We start from the raw sequence: 16,694 nt of genomic DNA, 5'->3' as shown, positions 1-16,694 counted from the left end.
GTTATTTGTGTCTCCACACTTCTTGCCTTTTTTTTTTTTTGTAAGTCTGTAAGTCACGACCCCCCACCTTTAAAACTGCTATTTAAAAATCTCTGTGTGTACAAGTGTATGTGTGTGGAGGCCTGAGAACAACTGTTTTAGTTTGTTCCTTTGTTCTTTTTTTAATTAATTAATTTAATTATTTTTATTTTTTTGTTGTTGGTTTGTTCTTGGTATTTTGAGACCTGGTTTCTCTGTGTCGTCCTGGCTGTCCCGGAACTCACTCCTGTAGACCAGGCTGTCCCGGATGGACTCAGAGCTCCACCTCCCTGTGCCTCCCGAGTCACGGGATTTAAAGGTGTGGGCCACCACCTCCTGGCCTGAGAACACCTTTTGAGTCTTCCTTTTTTGTACTGTGGGTTTGGGGCATTAGGCTAAGGTTATGATATTGTGCGGCAAACACTTTTGCCCACCGAGACATCACCCTGCTGGCACACTGGACGCTTTTATTAAGTGCCACTGAAAGTATCCACCATGAGGTATGATCTCTTACCTGTTGGGGCCTGACCAGTTGAAGGCTGTGTGGAATCATTAATATGGGGGGTAGTTTGTCCCCCACTTCACCGCAGTCTCACAATGCTTTGGCAACTGTTTGGTGGATTTTTGTGGAATGAAAGATAGTATCTGAACTGCAGCCCCTTGTAACACAATAAGTAAAAAACCCAGAGACTGGCATTGCGGTTCAAGCTTTCAGCTGAAGATCAGAGAAACAAGGCAGCCGGCTACCAGCTCTCACCTCTCCCTCAGCTCAGACCAAAGGGGCGATCCTCACACTGCTCCCGACTTCACTGCTCCTCGGATTCACTCGGACTGCTGTGCTCTGCTCAGCGTGGCTTGAGACTCAATGCCTGATATGGAACACTGAAGACCCTGCTCATATCTATCTTTTATACCTCTCTAGTGCTGGGACTAAAGGCGTGTGATCCCAGGTGCTGAGATCACCTTTGCGTGAGCCGTTTTTTTAGGACTGGACCAATCTTGTGTACTCAGCGTGGCCTTGAACTAACAGAGGTCCGTCTACCTCTTATTCCTGAGCCCTGGGGTTAAAGGTGTGCACCACCACCGCCTAGTTTCCATGGTTAACTACTGTGACTGGCTTTGCATCTTCAACCCTCAGGTAAGCTTTATTAAATCATAAATAACATATGATCACAGCCCCTCCTCTCTACACTTCTGACATTCACTAAAACATCCCCATGCTGTACACAGATGCCCAATAAACTCTAGGAGCGGTTAGGTTAAACAGCATAGAGCAGCCTAAGCCTGAGACTCCTTGAGCTCCAGTTCCCCGAGTCAGCTCAGTGGTCCGTGCCCGAATGAGCCGAGTGTGGGTGGTCCGTGCCCGAATGAGCCGAGTGTGGGTGCATGAGGGACGTCGGAAACACAGAGGCAGCAGAGGCCGGGTGCTTGCCAAATGGAGGATTTGATCTCTCTCACTCAGAAAAAAAGTCCAGGCCACATAACAGGAAACGGACACGGGAGATTTTCACTTGTTTGGATCATGGTTTTAAAGGGATCATGTTGAGTAAGCTCAATTTATAGTCATCAATTTTGCATTTGTAAAGTCGACGTTACCTTTGCTACATTTAATGTTGCACTAGGCAACATTGTAGCGTTCTGTATGAGGGAAGGCTGGCATGACTACCTTGCATCTACATCCGTGCTTGCTATATCGAGTTCACAACTGCAGGCTCTAAAGTGGTTTGTGACATTTATTATAATTACATCCTCACGATTTGTGCATCTCTGGGAACAGGTTTTCACAGGTAGGGCTCACAGAGGTATGAGGCAGAGCTGTTCTGAGACCTCTCACTAGGCCTCAGGAGTTCCTAGCTGCTGATTAACTTGTCAAATGTAAAGCTCTTCATTGAAAGAAACTCCATGATCTTTCTTCCTGGGTTCCCCAGCAGGATAGGGGTCCAGCTCCAGCTATCGTAGTACACCTCTTCTTGTCTCAGAGCCCCGCCTTTGATGATCTCCAGGGCGCATTCCTCCTTGGGAGAGGCTGGGGCATTGAAGACTCCAGAGGTCGCCTTCATGGCTGTTTCTGTAGGACCACAGGGAAAAAGGCTGGAGTTATCTAGGGCTAGCAGAGCTTGTGTGACGGGGACTCCCAAGACCCCTAGGTGTTAGGTGCCGTGTGTCCATGTCTGAGCCCCACACACGGACAGAGGGAGACTGGCTGGCAGAGGTCTGCCTCCCTGAGTGGGGGACCTGTGGGGCAGCGGAGGTGACAGCCTGGGGGTCCAAATGCTCTTCTCCGAGTGCTTTGGTTGGGGTGACTCACGAGGGGAGCGCGGAATGAGGACCAAGTAGCTGCTGTAAAATGTAGATGGCAAAGGAGAATGCGGTATGACCATGGCCCACTGCTCACAGATTGGAAGAAGAGAACCAGGCTTTGGCTCCCCCCAAACATTGACCACTGCCACAGAGAAGGAGCCGGCCATAATTATGCTGTCTTCCTCCACTGGCCTCGTCCTTCAGACGCGCCTTTCCTCCCTCCATCTCCATGCTGCTTTGACTTCTGGTTTTGTTCTGTAATCGCTGCTTTAATTAAATTTTTTTGGGGGACAAGGACTCATGTAGCCCAGGCTGTCCCTGAACTAAGTATATAGTTGAGAATGACTCTGAACTCTGTGATTCTCCTCTCTCTCCCGAGTGCCGGGATTACAGGTGCGCTCCACCGTACATAATTTATGCGGTGCAGGAATCAAACCCAGGGCCACCCGAGTACCAGGCCAGTGTCCTAACAACTGAGTTGCAGCCCTGGATCATCAATCACTCCTTAAACAGGAATTTCTCAAGGTCCCAGATGTATGCGTTAGATAAATGCATAAGCACTGTGCTCACTGAGCATACACCCAACCTTTCCTGAATTGCCACACCATTCATAACCCCATGTAATGACCAGAAATGAGTACCATACGTGCAGGGCAATGTTATTGGCATTCTTTCTCTCTCTCTCTCTTTCTTTCTTCCTTTCTTCCTTCCTTCCTTTCTTTGTTTTTGTTTCTGCTTTTTGAGACAGGGTTTCTCTGTATTGTTTTGGAGGCTGTCTTGGAACTCGCTTTGTAGACCAGGCTGGCCTCGAACTCACAGAGATCCTCCTGCCTCTGCCTCCCAAGTGCTGGGATTAAAGGCGTGTGCCATCACCGCCAGGCTTTTTTTTTTTTTTAAACTAGTGTCCCGTTTATGCAGTGGGATTGTGTCCAGGAGCACACTCAGTGCTAATTTCTCCTTAGTCTGTGAAGGTTCTTTCTCTCTCTCTCTCTCTCTCTCTCTCTCTCTCTCTCTCTCTCTCTCTCTCTTTTAGTCTTTCATGGCCTTGATTCTTTGAAGAGTAGGAATTGTTTCTAAGGACTGTCTCTCAGTGTGTCACATTGAGGGGCCCATGAAACCAGTCTCCTTACTGTCAATCCCAGTAAGGAAAGTATAAAGACATCCAGCACCTTTTATTGAATAACAACGGTCATGGAGAGTTCGTGTGGACATAAGGAGCTCAGGGTAGAGTATACTATATTGAGCGTGGTGTTCAGAGCAGAGAGAAGGGTCAAAACCGCCCGGGCTCCACCAGTGACAGAAGTGCCCCATTGCACGATGCTTCTAGCTATGGTCTGCAGTACCTCAGGGAGACAGAACCCTTATTTTTCCTACGTGGTAAAGCCAACAGACCAACGTAAGGGCCCTCTGTCCCGGGTTCTTTTCCTTACCTGTGTTTATGAGGCCAAGAACACAGAGAGTGATGGACACGTTGACATTGGTTACTCCGTGTTCTCTTCTAAGGGAGGAGAAGAACCCATCCAGAGCAAACTTAGATGCAGAGTAGGAAGCAACCAGAGGATGGGCCATTTTCCCTAAAGGACAGAGTAAAGATGTGTGTTAATAAGGATCCAGTTTGGCCCCAGGCAGAGCAGGGCTTGACTTGGAGGGGGCTGGCAACCCCTGAGGGGTCTCCTTACCCGCTGAGTCCCAGTTTTCTCACTCTTCCCTAAAATATCCTATGGCATTGCATTTCTTTTTTTTTTAAGATTTATTTATTACATATACACCAGATTGAATTGTAGATGGTTGTGAGCCACCATGTGGTTGCTGGGAATTGAACTCAAGACCTCTGGAAGAGCAGTCAGTGCTCTTAACCTCTGAAGGGGATAGACATTAAGTTTTTGGAGATGTGGTGGTTTGGATGAGACTGTCCCCCCCTCCCCCATAGGCTCAGTGCCCAGCTGGGGAAATGCTTGAAATGACTGGGAGGTGTGGCCTTGTTGGAGTGGGTGTGTTGTTGCTGGGGTTTTCAAAAGCCCACACCAGGCCCTTTGCCCTGCCCCTCCCCCTCGGGATCAAGATAAAGCCCCCTGCTACTTCTCCAGCACCACGTCTGTCTGCTCCCACCATGATGATAATGGACTAACCACCTGGAACTGTAAGCAGGCTCCCAATTAAATGCTTTCTTTTAGCCTTAGTTATGTGTCTCTTCGGCACAACAGAACAGTGACTAGTCAGAAGCAGTAGTGCACAGATAGGGTGAGCTGTGAGACAGACTCTCTCTTCGTGGAGAAAGATACAGAAGCAATGGTAGGAAATGAGCTGTGCTTTCAATACAGCCGTGCGCTCTCACAGCTGCGGGCTCCAGCTCTGATCCGTGGCCTGCCCCAGTTCTTCCTGCATGAAGGGGACGAAACACCCATCTTCGAGTTTTATACAAAACCCGAGCTTTCATCCTATCAAGTCAAGACTTGTTCCAGTCTGCTGAGGGACACGTGGACATAGACACAGTAGGACAAGTTTTCCACATGCTTTATGGGTAGAACGGAAGTGACCCGAGGCTGTGTGCACTTCTGAACACTGATAGAAAGACTATAAAACCCTCGTGTGCGAGCTCTGGGGGCTGAGCCAGTCTAGGGTCCATTTTCGTAGGGAGCTCTTCCCTCCCCTTGACCATGTAACACTTTTTCCATATCCTGGAAACTGTGAGCAAGGCCTCCCAGAGTCTCTGGATTTTTGCCTCATTCCTCCAAATGGGATTAACTGTTGTGTTAAAATTAGTGGTTAACCTGGTTGAAATATATCCAGCCACTTGGTATCTGCACCATGGTGAACAAGCAGAAATCCAGAGAAAGTGATACAGTACAGAGACCCAGGATTCTGTGATGCTTCTCCAAAGAATACTCAAGTTTTTAGGCTCCTAGAATTGTAACAGTTACAGACTTCCAACAAAATGTAAAATGTGGCCATTGGAAGCACTAGCGAAGAGTAACAGTAGACAGACAGTTTGCTTCTCTTACTGTGTCCTAGACCTTCTAATAAATGCATGCTTCCACTGGTAGCGGTGCTGCTGCTGCTCTCCCAATGTCTCTGCCCCTTCCTTAGCAGTGGAACCCCAGTCCCTACCCGGACACACAGTTATCCAGAGTGAAGCTGACCCTTCAGGCTCCTCTCAGCCGGTTATTGCTGAGTGGCTAAGCTCTATACAGTGGCAGTTAAGCAGAGGCAGAAAGGATGCCTCTGCTGAATCACAGGGGGGGACAAGGTGGCCTGGAGCGGCCTGGCCAGCTCTACTCCGCCATCAGACAGCCCTGACGTCCCTTCTCATTTGCCCAGCCCCACCGTTGTTTTTAATTGTCAGCACCCGAGAGGGGACTCAAACCTTATTACAGATGGACCACGTGGAGAGAGGAAACCTGATGTCACTGGGGTTCCATCCCTTTACCCTGGACTGCTACAGGAATGGGCATGTGACCCAGTTTGGGCCAGTGAGACAAGGGCATTTTTGTTGAGTGTCTCATAAAGTTCTTTTCCCTCTTGAGAGTTTCTGGGAGTAGCAATTCCCCTTTCTCTCCTGATGGGCACTTTTGTGCGTTTATATGGGGCTAGCTCATTGTCAGCTGAGTGGGAAAACCACACAGGGAGGCAAGCAGAGCCAAGAGGATCATGGGAACGCAGCTTGAACTGGGTCAGCTGTGAAACCTGCCCTACATTGGAACTCCAGTTCTGTCAACAATTTCTGATAATTTTTAAAGCCAAAAATAGATCCAAAATATTTCTCGGAGTAGTATATGAATAAAATGTGAGCGTTAGAGACAGGTGACTTGGGTATAAATCCCAAGCATGGCATTTCTTAGCAGCTACGGTTTGTGCATTATACCATCATGGAGCCGAAATAACCACACACTACGCTTGGCATAGACTCTGACTCCGAGAAGGCATTCAGAGAATGCTGTTGTTGTCAACAGAATCAGTATTCAAGTCAGCAAGAAATGTATGAGTTAATCAAAAAGTCACATTGGGACAAATAGCTAGTTTCTCAGGGAAGTGGGAAAATGCTACTCTAACAAGATAATTCAAGCCGCATCAGAGAATGTATGTGGAGAGTGAGATGATACTACTGTAGGAGAAGGGTGAATTTACCATCTCCACAGACACTTAATTCAGGAAAGCAAGTGCACCTGCTGAAAGGAAGGATGGGTGGACGGAACACAAAACCTGAAAGGCTGCCTGGTGCTAGGGACGCCCACCTTGTCCGTTTGCATGTGTATCCCCCCCACACACACATTCTAGCCTTAAGAGGGCTGTCCAGCCTCAGCCAATGTGCACACCAGCCTGAACACAAGCCATGGCCTATTTCAAGAAACTGAAATAAATGACAGAAGGATTCTAATCACTGCCATTTGGTTTTGAGTAAAAAGGTTACATAAGGCTAGGAGGACTGAGGACTTCCAGGCATGAAAAAAAGGGTGAGTCAGCAGCAGAGGCCACTCCTGCAGATGGCAGAGATAGGGAGCACAGAGGGCCACAGACGCTGAGCTTAAATAGGTGCTAACTTTCTTCAAAGCTTGCATATCCCATTCCAGAGTTCAAAGACTGAATAACTGTTCAGAGTTGAAAGGTTGGTGGAAAAAAACCCAAGATTCAGATCTGTCTCTAGTGGCCCGCACTTAGATTCTGATGTTTCCTCTTCAGTTGGCCCTTTCTTCCCTCCCTCCTTCCTCCCTCCCTCCCTCCTTCTTTCTCCTCCTCCTTCTTCTTATTGTTATTGCTGGGCTTTTCCAGGAATCATGTGTCAAATCCAGTTACAATCCCCCCCTCTGTGTTGGTGGAGTTCACTTTGGTCTGATGGTCAAGCCCCAAATAGACAAGCTTTATGACTACCAGCATTATTTTTACTTTCAGACTGAGAGTGACAGACTTGTCACTCTTTAACATTTAGATTTGCTTCCCAGGGCACCATAACAAATCAGTCACCACAAAACCTGTCACAGTATAATCCACTCGTCAACCTTCCTAATGCTTTAATACAGTTCCTCATGTTTTGGTGATCCTGTGGGGACCGGGACCCTATATAGAAATCCACTCGTCCTGCCTCAAGTTCAGAGAGCTCAACTGGCTGCTATTGTCCTTAAGACATTATAGCTTAATGGCTGCAGGATGCCCTGGCCTCGATGGTGAGTGTCTCCTATCTAAATAACAATAGACTTGGGCCCAGGCGGGTTTACTCTCACCCTGAAGGCTGGTGATACCTACAGCTAGGGCCAAGTAGTACATGCAGCTACTGAGTGTCTTTAGCATTAAGGGAAGTAATTGTTATTTGCCCTACACACATGATAATACAAGTCTTCTGCCACTGTCCCCCAACTTTGATTACTTAAGATGGTGCATGAATACACTGAGGGGCATTCAGTGTAGACTGAAACTGCCCTCCTGACGGCTAGTCTCTGACTCTTTAACTCTTTTAGCTAGCCTTTCCCTCGTCCACACTCCCACACTCAGGAACGGACCCGGGGCTGATCGGCTGGTCCCGGCTGCAGCCCCACAAGCACCAGTCCATGACCTACGTGTGGCGCAGCAACGCGGAGCTAATATAGATGGCGCTGAAACGTGGGACTGAGAACGGGGCGCAGGCGTGATGGATGCCGCAGACGTGAAGAGAATGCTGGGGGCCGGGCAGGGGGCGGGGAGAAGCGAAGTGCGGGCGAGTGAACGTCGAGCGTTGGGACGTGAAAATGTGCGTAATTGTAGATGCGAAACAGGAAAATATTAGTCAGATGGCAAAGAAGTAAAGCATGGCTCGTTGACCTCAAGTGTGAAAATGTGTATAATTGTAGGTGCAGAACAGAAAAATGTTGGCCAGGTCGTAAAGGAGTGAAATGTGGTGAGTTGGCCTCCGGAGTTAAAAAAAATGCATGTAACTGCAGATGTGAAACAGAGAAATGTTAGCCAGATGACAAAGAAAGGAGTGGGCTGCCATCTCATAGCTGCACTTGGGCTTGGGGAAGTGAAAGTGAGGCCCGCATACCCGCTAGGTCAGCAGGACCTCCGGGTGCCAAGAGCTCAGGGTTGCTTCAAAGGTGGCCTTTGACTTTTCGAGCAGCTGAAGCCACAGATGACCCGAGCAGCCAGCCCAGGCCCAGAGGGCAAAGGTGATCCGAGACCTCCAGAGTGCACCGTCCCTGACGGGAAGGCCAAGCCCAGGAGTCTGCAGCTTTGGAGCTGCTGCATGGCCGACGCCCAGCCAAGTGCATGGAGAATGCTGATTAATGCAGCCAGTCAGAAACTGTTGTAAGACCTTATAGAAAGAAAGCGACATAGATAGAGTTATTCAAATCTGTTCAGATCTTGGATGCTCATATACTCAAGGGTAGGTTATAGCTGCTGCATTACGAGAGATTTCAGTTAAAGAAGTTTTATTCCAACAAACTAATCATGGCCCAGGGTAAAGGAGAGCTAAACGATGTATGCATGGTCTGTATGTATGATGTGGCCACGTGCATGTGTGAAGTGTGATTGTGAATGCATGAATCCTAACAGAAGGACCTGCCTGAATTGCTTTGGATACAGTTAGAAAGGGCATCAAGTCAGACTGATGGTTCCTCTAAAGGAAGAACAGCTTATGTTATAGATGGCAAAGAATGTGTAGATCAAACAGCTCCAGATTCAGCTCAGATAGCTGAGTTACGAGCTGTTGCAATAGTTTTTCAGCTTCTAGTAAATGATTCATTTAATTTGTATACTTATAGTCAACAGGATGGGTTGGCGATCTGCACCTCCCTCAGCTGGCCCCCAGAGCCGGTCAGCGGAAAATGGCAAATGCCAATGTGGCCCGAGAACCAAAGGAATCTGCATGGATGATTCAATAGCCTTTAGCAGAGGAGAGGACACAGAAATCTTTCTATTTTTGTGATTAAAAAGAAATCATGGAAATGAAGATTGATTGATGCAAGATTTGAGAAAAAGCCTCAGAGAACCTGCCTTCCTGTTAGGCTCCACCTAGAAAGGTGTCCGTGTAGATGCAAATGAGACCATGTCAGCTAAGGATAGTTTTACAAGCTGGATTAGAAAAGATGACTCACAAACTTTAAATGATTTTCAAAAGTTATTTGGGACATATGTTATATCCTAGAGAAATTAAGCCTCAAAAATTAGAAATCAGAAAAGATAGCTTACAATCTTTGAATGATTTTCAGAAGTTATTGGGAAATATTCAATGGTTATGTTCCTTTCTTTAAAAAGCATCTACTGGCGATTTGAAACTTTTAAACGATACTCTGAAAGGAGAAAGTGATCCCAGTTGACCCAGACAGCTAGCTGAGGAGGATAGACAAGTTCTTCTACAGTTGAAGAGTGCAATCCAACATCAGCAGATATGTCGTATTGACTACTCAAAGCCACAGGAGGCTTATATACTTCCCACACAGCACAGTCCAACTTCTGTTTTGTGGCAGGAGGGACCATTGCTATGGTTGCACCTTCCTATTTCCCCAGCCAAAGTGTTAAATCCTTATGTTGAAGCAGTAGCTTGTATGGTACAGAGATGCTGTGTGAAATCTAGGAGAAATTTCAGCAGGCAACCAAGCGTAATACATGTTCCCTATACCAAACACGTTAATGGGTTGTTTCAAAACAGTGATTCGTGGGCAATCACTTTTGCTCAATTTTTGGGAAAAATTGATAATCAGTTTCCAGCTCATAGACAGCTACAACTTGCAACAATGCACTCGTTTATATTCCCAAAAGTTGTAAGGAGTAATCCTGCAAAAAATGCCATATTAGTTTTTACTGATGGTCCTCTAAAGGAAGAGCAGCTTATGTTATAGATGGCAAAGAATGTGTAGAGCAAACAGCTCCAGCTTCAGCTCAGATAGCTGAGTTATGAGCTGTTGCAATAGTTTTTCAGCGTCTAGTAAATGATTCATTTAACTTGTATACTGATAGTCCTTATGTTTTTAAAGCTCTTCAAGTGACAGAGGCAGTTCCGTGCATTGGAACTAGTAATGATCAGGTTAGAATATTATTTGAGAAATCCAGAGTGGCATTCATCAGAGAAAGTCACTGTGCTTTGTGGGTCATGTAAGAGCTCATTCAAACCTTCCTGGTCCACTGGCCGAAGAGAATGAGTCAGCAGATAGATTAACAAAATTTGTCGCTTTATCTCAGGTAGAAAGAGCTCAGCAGTCACATAGCTTTCATCATGAGAATAGCAGAAGTCTAGGAAAGCAACTTGGTTTAACTAGAGAGACTGCTCGTCAAATTGTCAAACGATGTGATGTGTGCCCACAATACTTACCCGTAATTAATTTAGGAGTAAACCCTCGAGGCCTGCTTCTTAGTCATTAGTGGCCAATGCATGTTACTCACGTTGCAGAATTTGGCAAATTAAATATGTGCTCGTGGCAGTTGATACGTATTCAGGCTTCTTAGTGGCCACCGCACAAACTGGAGAAGCCACTAAGCGTGTGGTAAGTCACTGTTTAAAATGCTTTGCTCACAAATTATAAGAACAGAGAATGGATCTGGATACACTAGTAAAACATCTCAGCACTTTTGTTCCCAATGGAAAATTGATCACAAAACAGGCATTCCTTATCATCCTCAAGGACAAGGAATTGTGGAGCGTGCTCATAGCTCTTTGAAAGCGCAACTTCTAAAAGTAAGGAGAGGGAAGTTGTTCCCCCAGTCGCCACAGGATGCATTAAATCATTCACTCTTCATTTTAAATATTTTGAATGTGGATGCCTGTGAGCAATCTGCCCCAGACACAGCTTCAGGCACGATGGAACTTAGCGACTTTCTTGCAAGTCAAGTGGAAAGATCCACGCACCAGGCAATGGAAAGGGCCGGATCCTGCCCTAATATGGGGTCGAGGGCATGTTTGTGTTTTCTCGAAGGAAGAAAATGAGGCCTTTGGCTCCCAGACCATTTGGTAGGATGTGTGGAGCAGAGGAAAACCTGACCTGATACCGAGGGAGCCTGCCCAAGCCAGTTCAAGTGAGGCCCGCTGAATCTGTGTTCCTGACCCTCTGATGTCACCGACTCTACAGTCCAAGAAAGAAAGGGTTTGAGATTTCCAGTTTCTCAACAAGCCTGCTACTTTGACTTCCCAGACCTGTGAGTTCTCATCCTGGAGCCGACCAAGGACTGGATGACAAGCCCTTTATCCTCGCCACACCTTGAAACACAGAACTCGTTTTGCCAGTTTTTTCCCTTTGGGGGAAAAGGACTCATTTAGAACAATTAAACACTATATGGACGTGATGTGTGGCAAATGCCCCTCTTCAATGTTTGAACAGGACATGAACAAAAGTTGGCAGTTAATATTCAACATTCAAGGACTGTGGTACCTCAAACCTATTTTTGAACTTTACAAGCAGCCGAGCATTGGATTTTAGAAAGTGAGAAGGAAAAATTTCAGATTTCCAAAGTGGCTGAACAAGTTGTCACTCCCACCAGCAATGGAGGAGTGTTCCCCTTTTACCACATCCTCTCCAGCATCGTTGGTGTTTTTGATTTTAGCCATTCTGAGAGGAGTGAGATGGTATCTCAGAGTTGTTTTGATTTGCATTTCACGGATGGTTAAGGATGTTGAGCACTTTCTCAAGTGCCTCTTAGCCATTTTAGACTCCTCTATTGAAAATTCTCTATTTAGTTCTGCAGCCCACTTTTTAATTGGATCCTTTGGTTTTTTGGAGACTTGCTTCTTGAGTTCTTTGTAAATTTTGGAGATCAGCCCTCTGTCAGATGTGGGGTTAGAGAATATTTTTTTTCCCATTCTGTGGGCTGCCTTTTTGTCTTGCTGACTGTGTCCTTTGCCTTACAGAAGCTTCTCAGTTTCAGGAGGTCCCATTTATTAATTGTTGATCTCACTGTCTGTGCTACTGGTGTTATTTTCAGGAAGCCGTCTCCTGTACCAATTTGTTCAAGGGTACCACCCACTTTCTCTTCTAAGAGGTTCAGTGTGGCTGGATTTATGTTCTTCCAGTGGGTGCAGAAAGAGCCCCTTACTGTTCTGGTGGTTAGGGGACCAGAGTTCCCTTTTGGTGGGTGCTAGCAAGTCCAATAATCTGGTAGTTCTTCTATTCCTCATCCTCGTTCTGGTCCCTTGGGTGGAGGAGAAGACCAGGAATCTGGAGTGCTTAGCCCCTCACCTGGTCCCCTGGTCCCTTTGCTGGATCTGCTGGTTTCCTGGTCTCATTGGTGGGAGAGAAGACCTGGAATCTGGGGTGCTCGGCTCCCTCCGGGATTGGAAGCTCTGTGCAGTTCCCAGGCAATCCCCAGACACTGGAATGCAGGCCTGGATGCAGGGCCTGTTTTACCTGCTCCCGCCAGAACAGCTGGTCCCTTGGTCTCCCTGGATCTGCTGGTTTCCTGGTCTCATTGGTCCAAAGTTACTCTCTTATACCGCCTATGTAAATATGTGAGTTATTTATTCTTTCCAACGCGGATTCCAAGTATGCCCCCTCTGCAACTGGATTCCAGGAGTTCAGCTCAGTGTTTAACTGTGGGTGTCTGCCTCTGCTTCCATCGCTACTGGATGAAGGCTTCAGGATCTCTCTTACATCCTTATTTTTTCTTTCTTTTTTTTCTTTACAGCTTATATATCCCAACAGAATAAGAGAAAAACAAGCAACCCAGATGAGCCGAGTATTTTTCCACCGCCGAACTGGAAGCCGGAAAGAGCCTGTTTTTTTTGTTTTTGTTTTTGTTTTTAACCTGTCTTGGAATCACTTTCCTTGTGTGCCTCCTGTTCCTCTGTCTCTCTTATGTTTCTACAAGAACTCTTGTAGTTGGAGTCTGGCTCCCTCAGGGCATCTGAGATGATTTCATCTGGATAGCCGAGTTGTATCTTTGAGGACCCTTGCTCAGTTAAGGCCCTGCTTTCAAGTTTCAGGGGGACATTCCTTCTGGGGGGGACATACACACTCTTGTTGCCCACTACGCCTCCCTTAGTGCAGTGAGGGTACGGACTGTGGCATCCGATAGTCTTGGTTGGTAACAACTGAGCTGTAGAACAAGACGCCATGCAGAGCTGATTTTGTTTTGTCCGTGAAACTCCCTCTGTCTCATGCCCCACCTTTTAACAAGCCAAAGGTTACATTCACAGTACAAAGTTGCATCCTAAGTGACTTTTCAGGGGGAACGGAGAGAAGGTTAGAAAAGAGAAGGGAAGGAGGAAGGGGAGAGGCAGGGAAGGAAGGAGTCAGAAGTAGTCCAAAGGAGTCACAGCGTCACACACAGTGTCTTGTTTTCTTTTTCTGCTGCTGAGATGAAACTGACACAGATAAATCGGTCTCACTTCAGGTCACTTGACTACAGAGAGGAGACCCTTGATTTTCAGGGCTTCGGTTGATTTAGGAATCGCCGCTAATGGTTGCGAGCCAGAGGCTCATAAAAGAAAGGCTGGGGCAGATCACAGAAGCTGGAAAAAGAGAAGACAGCCTCCCCACCCCCAGCACGTTCATCATAATCTCGGGCATTTAATTAAAGTTTGTTTCCTATCCCAGGAACTACGCTTGAGTACTGTCCCACATAACACATCACACAAACAATGTACGGTAGCATACACGCAGCCCCAGATCTCAGGAGACCAGGGGGGTTCAAGGTACAGCTCAGCTCAATAGCAAGTATGAGGCTACCCTGGGTTATACAGGACCCTGTCTCAAAAGAAAAATGAAAGAATCTGGATTTTCAAAGGAGTTTTGCCCTTTCTATCCTTTGGGAATGACTTAATATATTTTACTGGATGCAAACGTGGACGTTTCCTCACATAAGCTGGTTAGCATTGTGGGGGGAAAGGCCTTTGCTAAAGCGAAGATACATGTGTCTTGACGTTTGAACTAGCCAAGTGAAGACCGTTCTTGAGACATGAAGCAGCCAGAGAAAGGGCTTCACCACGTCAGAGCCACCAGGTCATGTGTGATCTGGGAAGGGCAGGTTCCCACAGAGCAGGGCTGGGTCGCAGTAGAGGGAAGGGGGCCACATTATCCCCCATGACACCCTATGTAAGCGTCTTATCTAACGCCCAGCTGCTAGAATCAGAACCTCTTCAAAGGGTGCAGTATGCGAAGAGTTCATTCTAAGAGGCTTGGGGGGGGAGGGGCATCGTCACGGTGAGTACCCGTGGCTGTGTCAGAGGAGCAAGGGGTGGCATCTGAAGGTCAAGGTGTCAGCCCACCAGGAGGAAACTCTCTGATGGGTCAGTCTCACACAGGCAAGACCACAGACCCTGGGATGTCTTTTGCTTCTGCTGTGCCTTTACATGTTTCCTGCCGCCATCTTTCTCTGGTGTCTGGCAGGTGTGATTGGGTGTGGAGAGACCCCCCCCCCCACTGCCTGTAATGTAGTAGTGTGTTTATCTCACAGGAACATCCTGTTCTACTGGGCATTTTTTTAACCTGTGGATTACTATGAAGATGATTTACCCTTACGTTGTACTGTCTAACTGATAATAATAATAATAGTGCTAGTTGAAGTAGAGTTTTTGATTACAAAAATAAAACAAGGAAATGTCACACCGCTACTGACACACTGGGTTTCTGTTGAGGAGTCATGCAGTTAATGATTAGGAGAAATAATCGAGTCCCGGTAGCCCAGCTAACTTAGATTCTCTCAACCTTAATGTTGGGGGATGTGTTCACAGGTTTCGGAGTGAGTGACTGCTGAACCAAAGCTTTAAAAATAGCTTATAAAGTTAGACTTCGATGTTTTCGTCACATAACTTTGAGGTTAAAAAAAAAAACCAAGAAGACAATCTTGTGGAACTCTTTAAGGTCAGGGGACAAGAATAAAGCACCCCCATTTATTACTATTTGACTCACTTTTCTCGCTAGGGTTGGTTAATGACCAAAGGTGGTGATTAATTCCTAATCCACTTTTGTCCTCAATCTCCTGATATAAAAAACTATTGATGAGTGGATACTTACCCTAAAGATTTAAAGTAGAGTGGAGTGATTCTTTTTTCATAAATGAAGGCTTAGGTGTGGTTCCTTATAAGATTACCTTTTGAGATAAGTAATAACGTAACTGGCCCTTTCTTTGGGACTACAGACCGGACTGAGAAGAGCACCTTGCTTGCCCACATGGTTAATCTATAACAAGTTGCTTGGGTATAAATGTACATAGGTTCTTGGGATAATTTGTTTTTCCACCTGTACCACATAAAATGTTTAATCATGTAAAGGATATGGGAAACATGCTGTTTTTTTTTCTCTTTGCTTTGTGTTCATTGTAATCATTCACTTGAAAAGCAATGTAATCACATTGTTTTTCCTGTATTGTCTGAAAAACTTTGTTGGGGTATATAAGCTGTAGGAAAAAGTATACCGTAGAGAGAACACAAAAAAGAACCGAGAAGAATAGAAAATAAAGAAGGAAGCCATCAAGAGAGTGTGCGAATGTCTTTTCCCCTAACCCTCTCAGATTAAAAAAAATAGTCTAGAATGCATCGACTCTGTGGCTTCCCTCTGAGTCCTGTGCTGCTGGAGGCTGGTCCCCCAGGCACGATAAGTGAGGCTCTGAGAAGCCTGTGAGCATTTTGCTCTAGGTCAAGTTTTAGCTGACACAGCAACAAGAGCTGGGCAGTGGTGGTGCACTTTAGTCCTGACACTCAGGAGGGAGACAGAACTATGTGGATCTCTGTGAGCTTCAGGTCTGCCTGGTCTACAAAACAAGTTCTGGGACAACCAGGACTGTTATATAGAGAAACCCTGTCTTGAAAACCGAAATAAAAACAAACCACCAAAAAAAAAAAACCCAACAAAACCAAACCAAAACAAAAACCCTCAGCAGAATGCAAACACCACACACACTCACAACACACACACACTCACAACACACACACACTCACAACACACACACACACTCATAACACACACACACACACACACACACAGTTGATTCTCTTCCAGGAAGGCTTAGACACAAAGATAGTGGTGGTGACTGCATTTTCTGAAACAAAACATGGGACAAGGATTCTGACAATGTGAGAGCAGATGTGGTAAATGGTAAATGGGACAGAAAGCCCAAAGATCTGTCCCCAAGACACTAGGTTCCAGTCACTGCAGAACAGCCACAGCCGGCGAGCTGGCACCAGGCTGTGCACACAGGCTTGTGAGCTGGACACCAGAAGTCAAAGGGAGGCTTGGAGTGCAGGGTCTGGGAGGATTTCTAGCTCTGGCCATGGAAACATGGTAGACTTCAAGCAGGAACTTGCTCAGCTAGAGACTGCTGGAGAAAGTGATTGTGGCTCATTCGCCTTGGTCCCTCCGGCAGGAATGAAGTTTTTAAATTGTGTTTTTATTCTTTCGTGAGCATTCAGTTAAAGCAGTTAAAATTCGCTCTTGAAATTGAAACCATTTGAAAGTCCAGCAAGGCAGTTGGTGATGGAA

The 16,694-nt window shown here is 46.3% G+C and overlaps 1 protein-coding gene and 1 long non-coding RNA gene across 2 annotated transcripts in view; one reads left to right on the top strand and one right to left on the bottom strand.

Annotated features, from left to right (window-relative positions):
• The first annotated feature begins 257 nt into the window (after nucleotides 1-257).
• On the top strand, nucleotides 258-15,689 carry LOC121136820. The gene is made up of 2 exons (XR_005873972.1): nucleotides 258-1,156; nucleotides 12,901-15,689. It is a non-coding gene; the product is annotated as an uncharacterized LOC121136820 (long non-coding RNA).
• Nucleotides 1,737-16,694, bottom strand: part of Hsd11b1 (hydroxysteroid 11-beta dehydrogenase 1) — a gene marked incomplete at its 5' end in the record, with an annotated part of 32,210 nt that continues 17,252 nt past the window's right edge. The window contains 2 exon segments of the mRNA NM_001281353.1: nucleotides 1,737-2,086; nucleotides 3,750-3,893. Of these exon segments, the coding sequence (NP_001268282.1) occupies nucleotides 1,869-2,086; nucleotides 3,750-3,893 (362 nt within the window).

This window comes from Mesocricetus auratus, unplaced genomic scaffold (genome assembly GCF_017639785.1).
Source record: "Mesocricetus auratus isolate SY011 unplaced genomic scaffold, BCM_Maur_2.0 Super-Scaffold_100676, whole genome shotgun sequence".
Taxonomy (NCBI): domain Eukaryota; kingdom Metazoa; phylum Chordata; class Mammalia; order Rodentia; family Cricetidae; genus Mesocricetus; species Mesocricetus auratus.
This window is presented reverse-complemented; position numbering and strand designations above follow the sequence as displayed.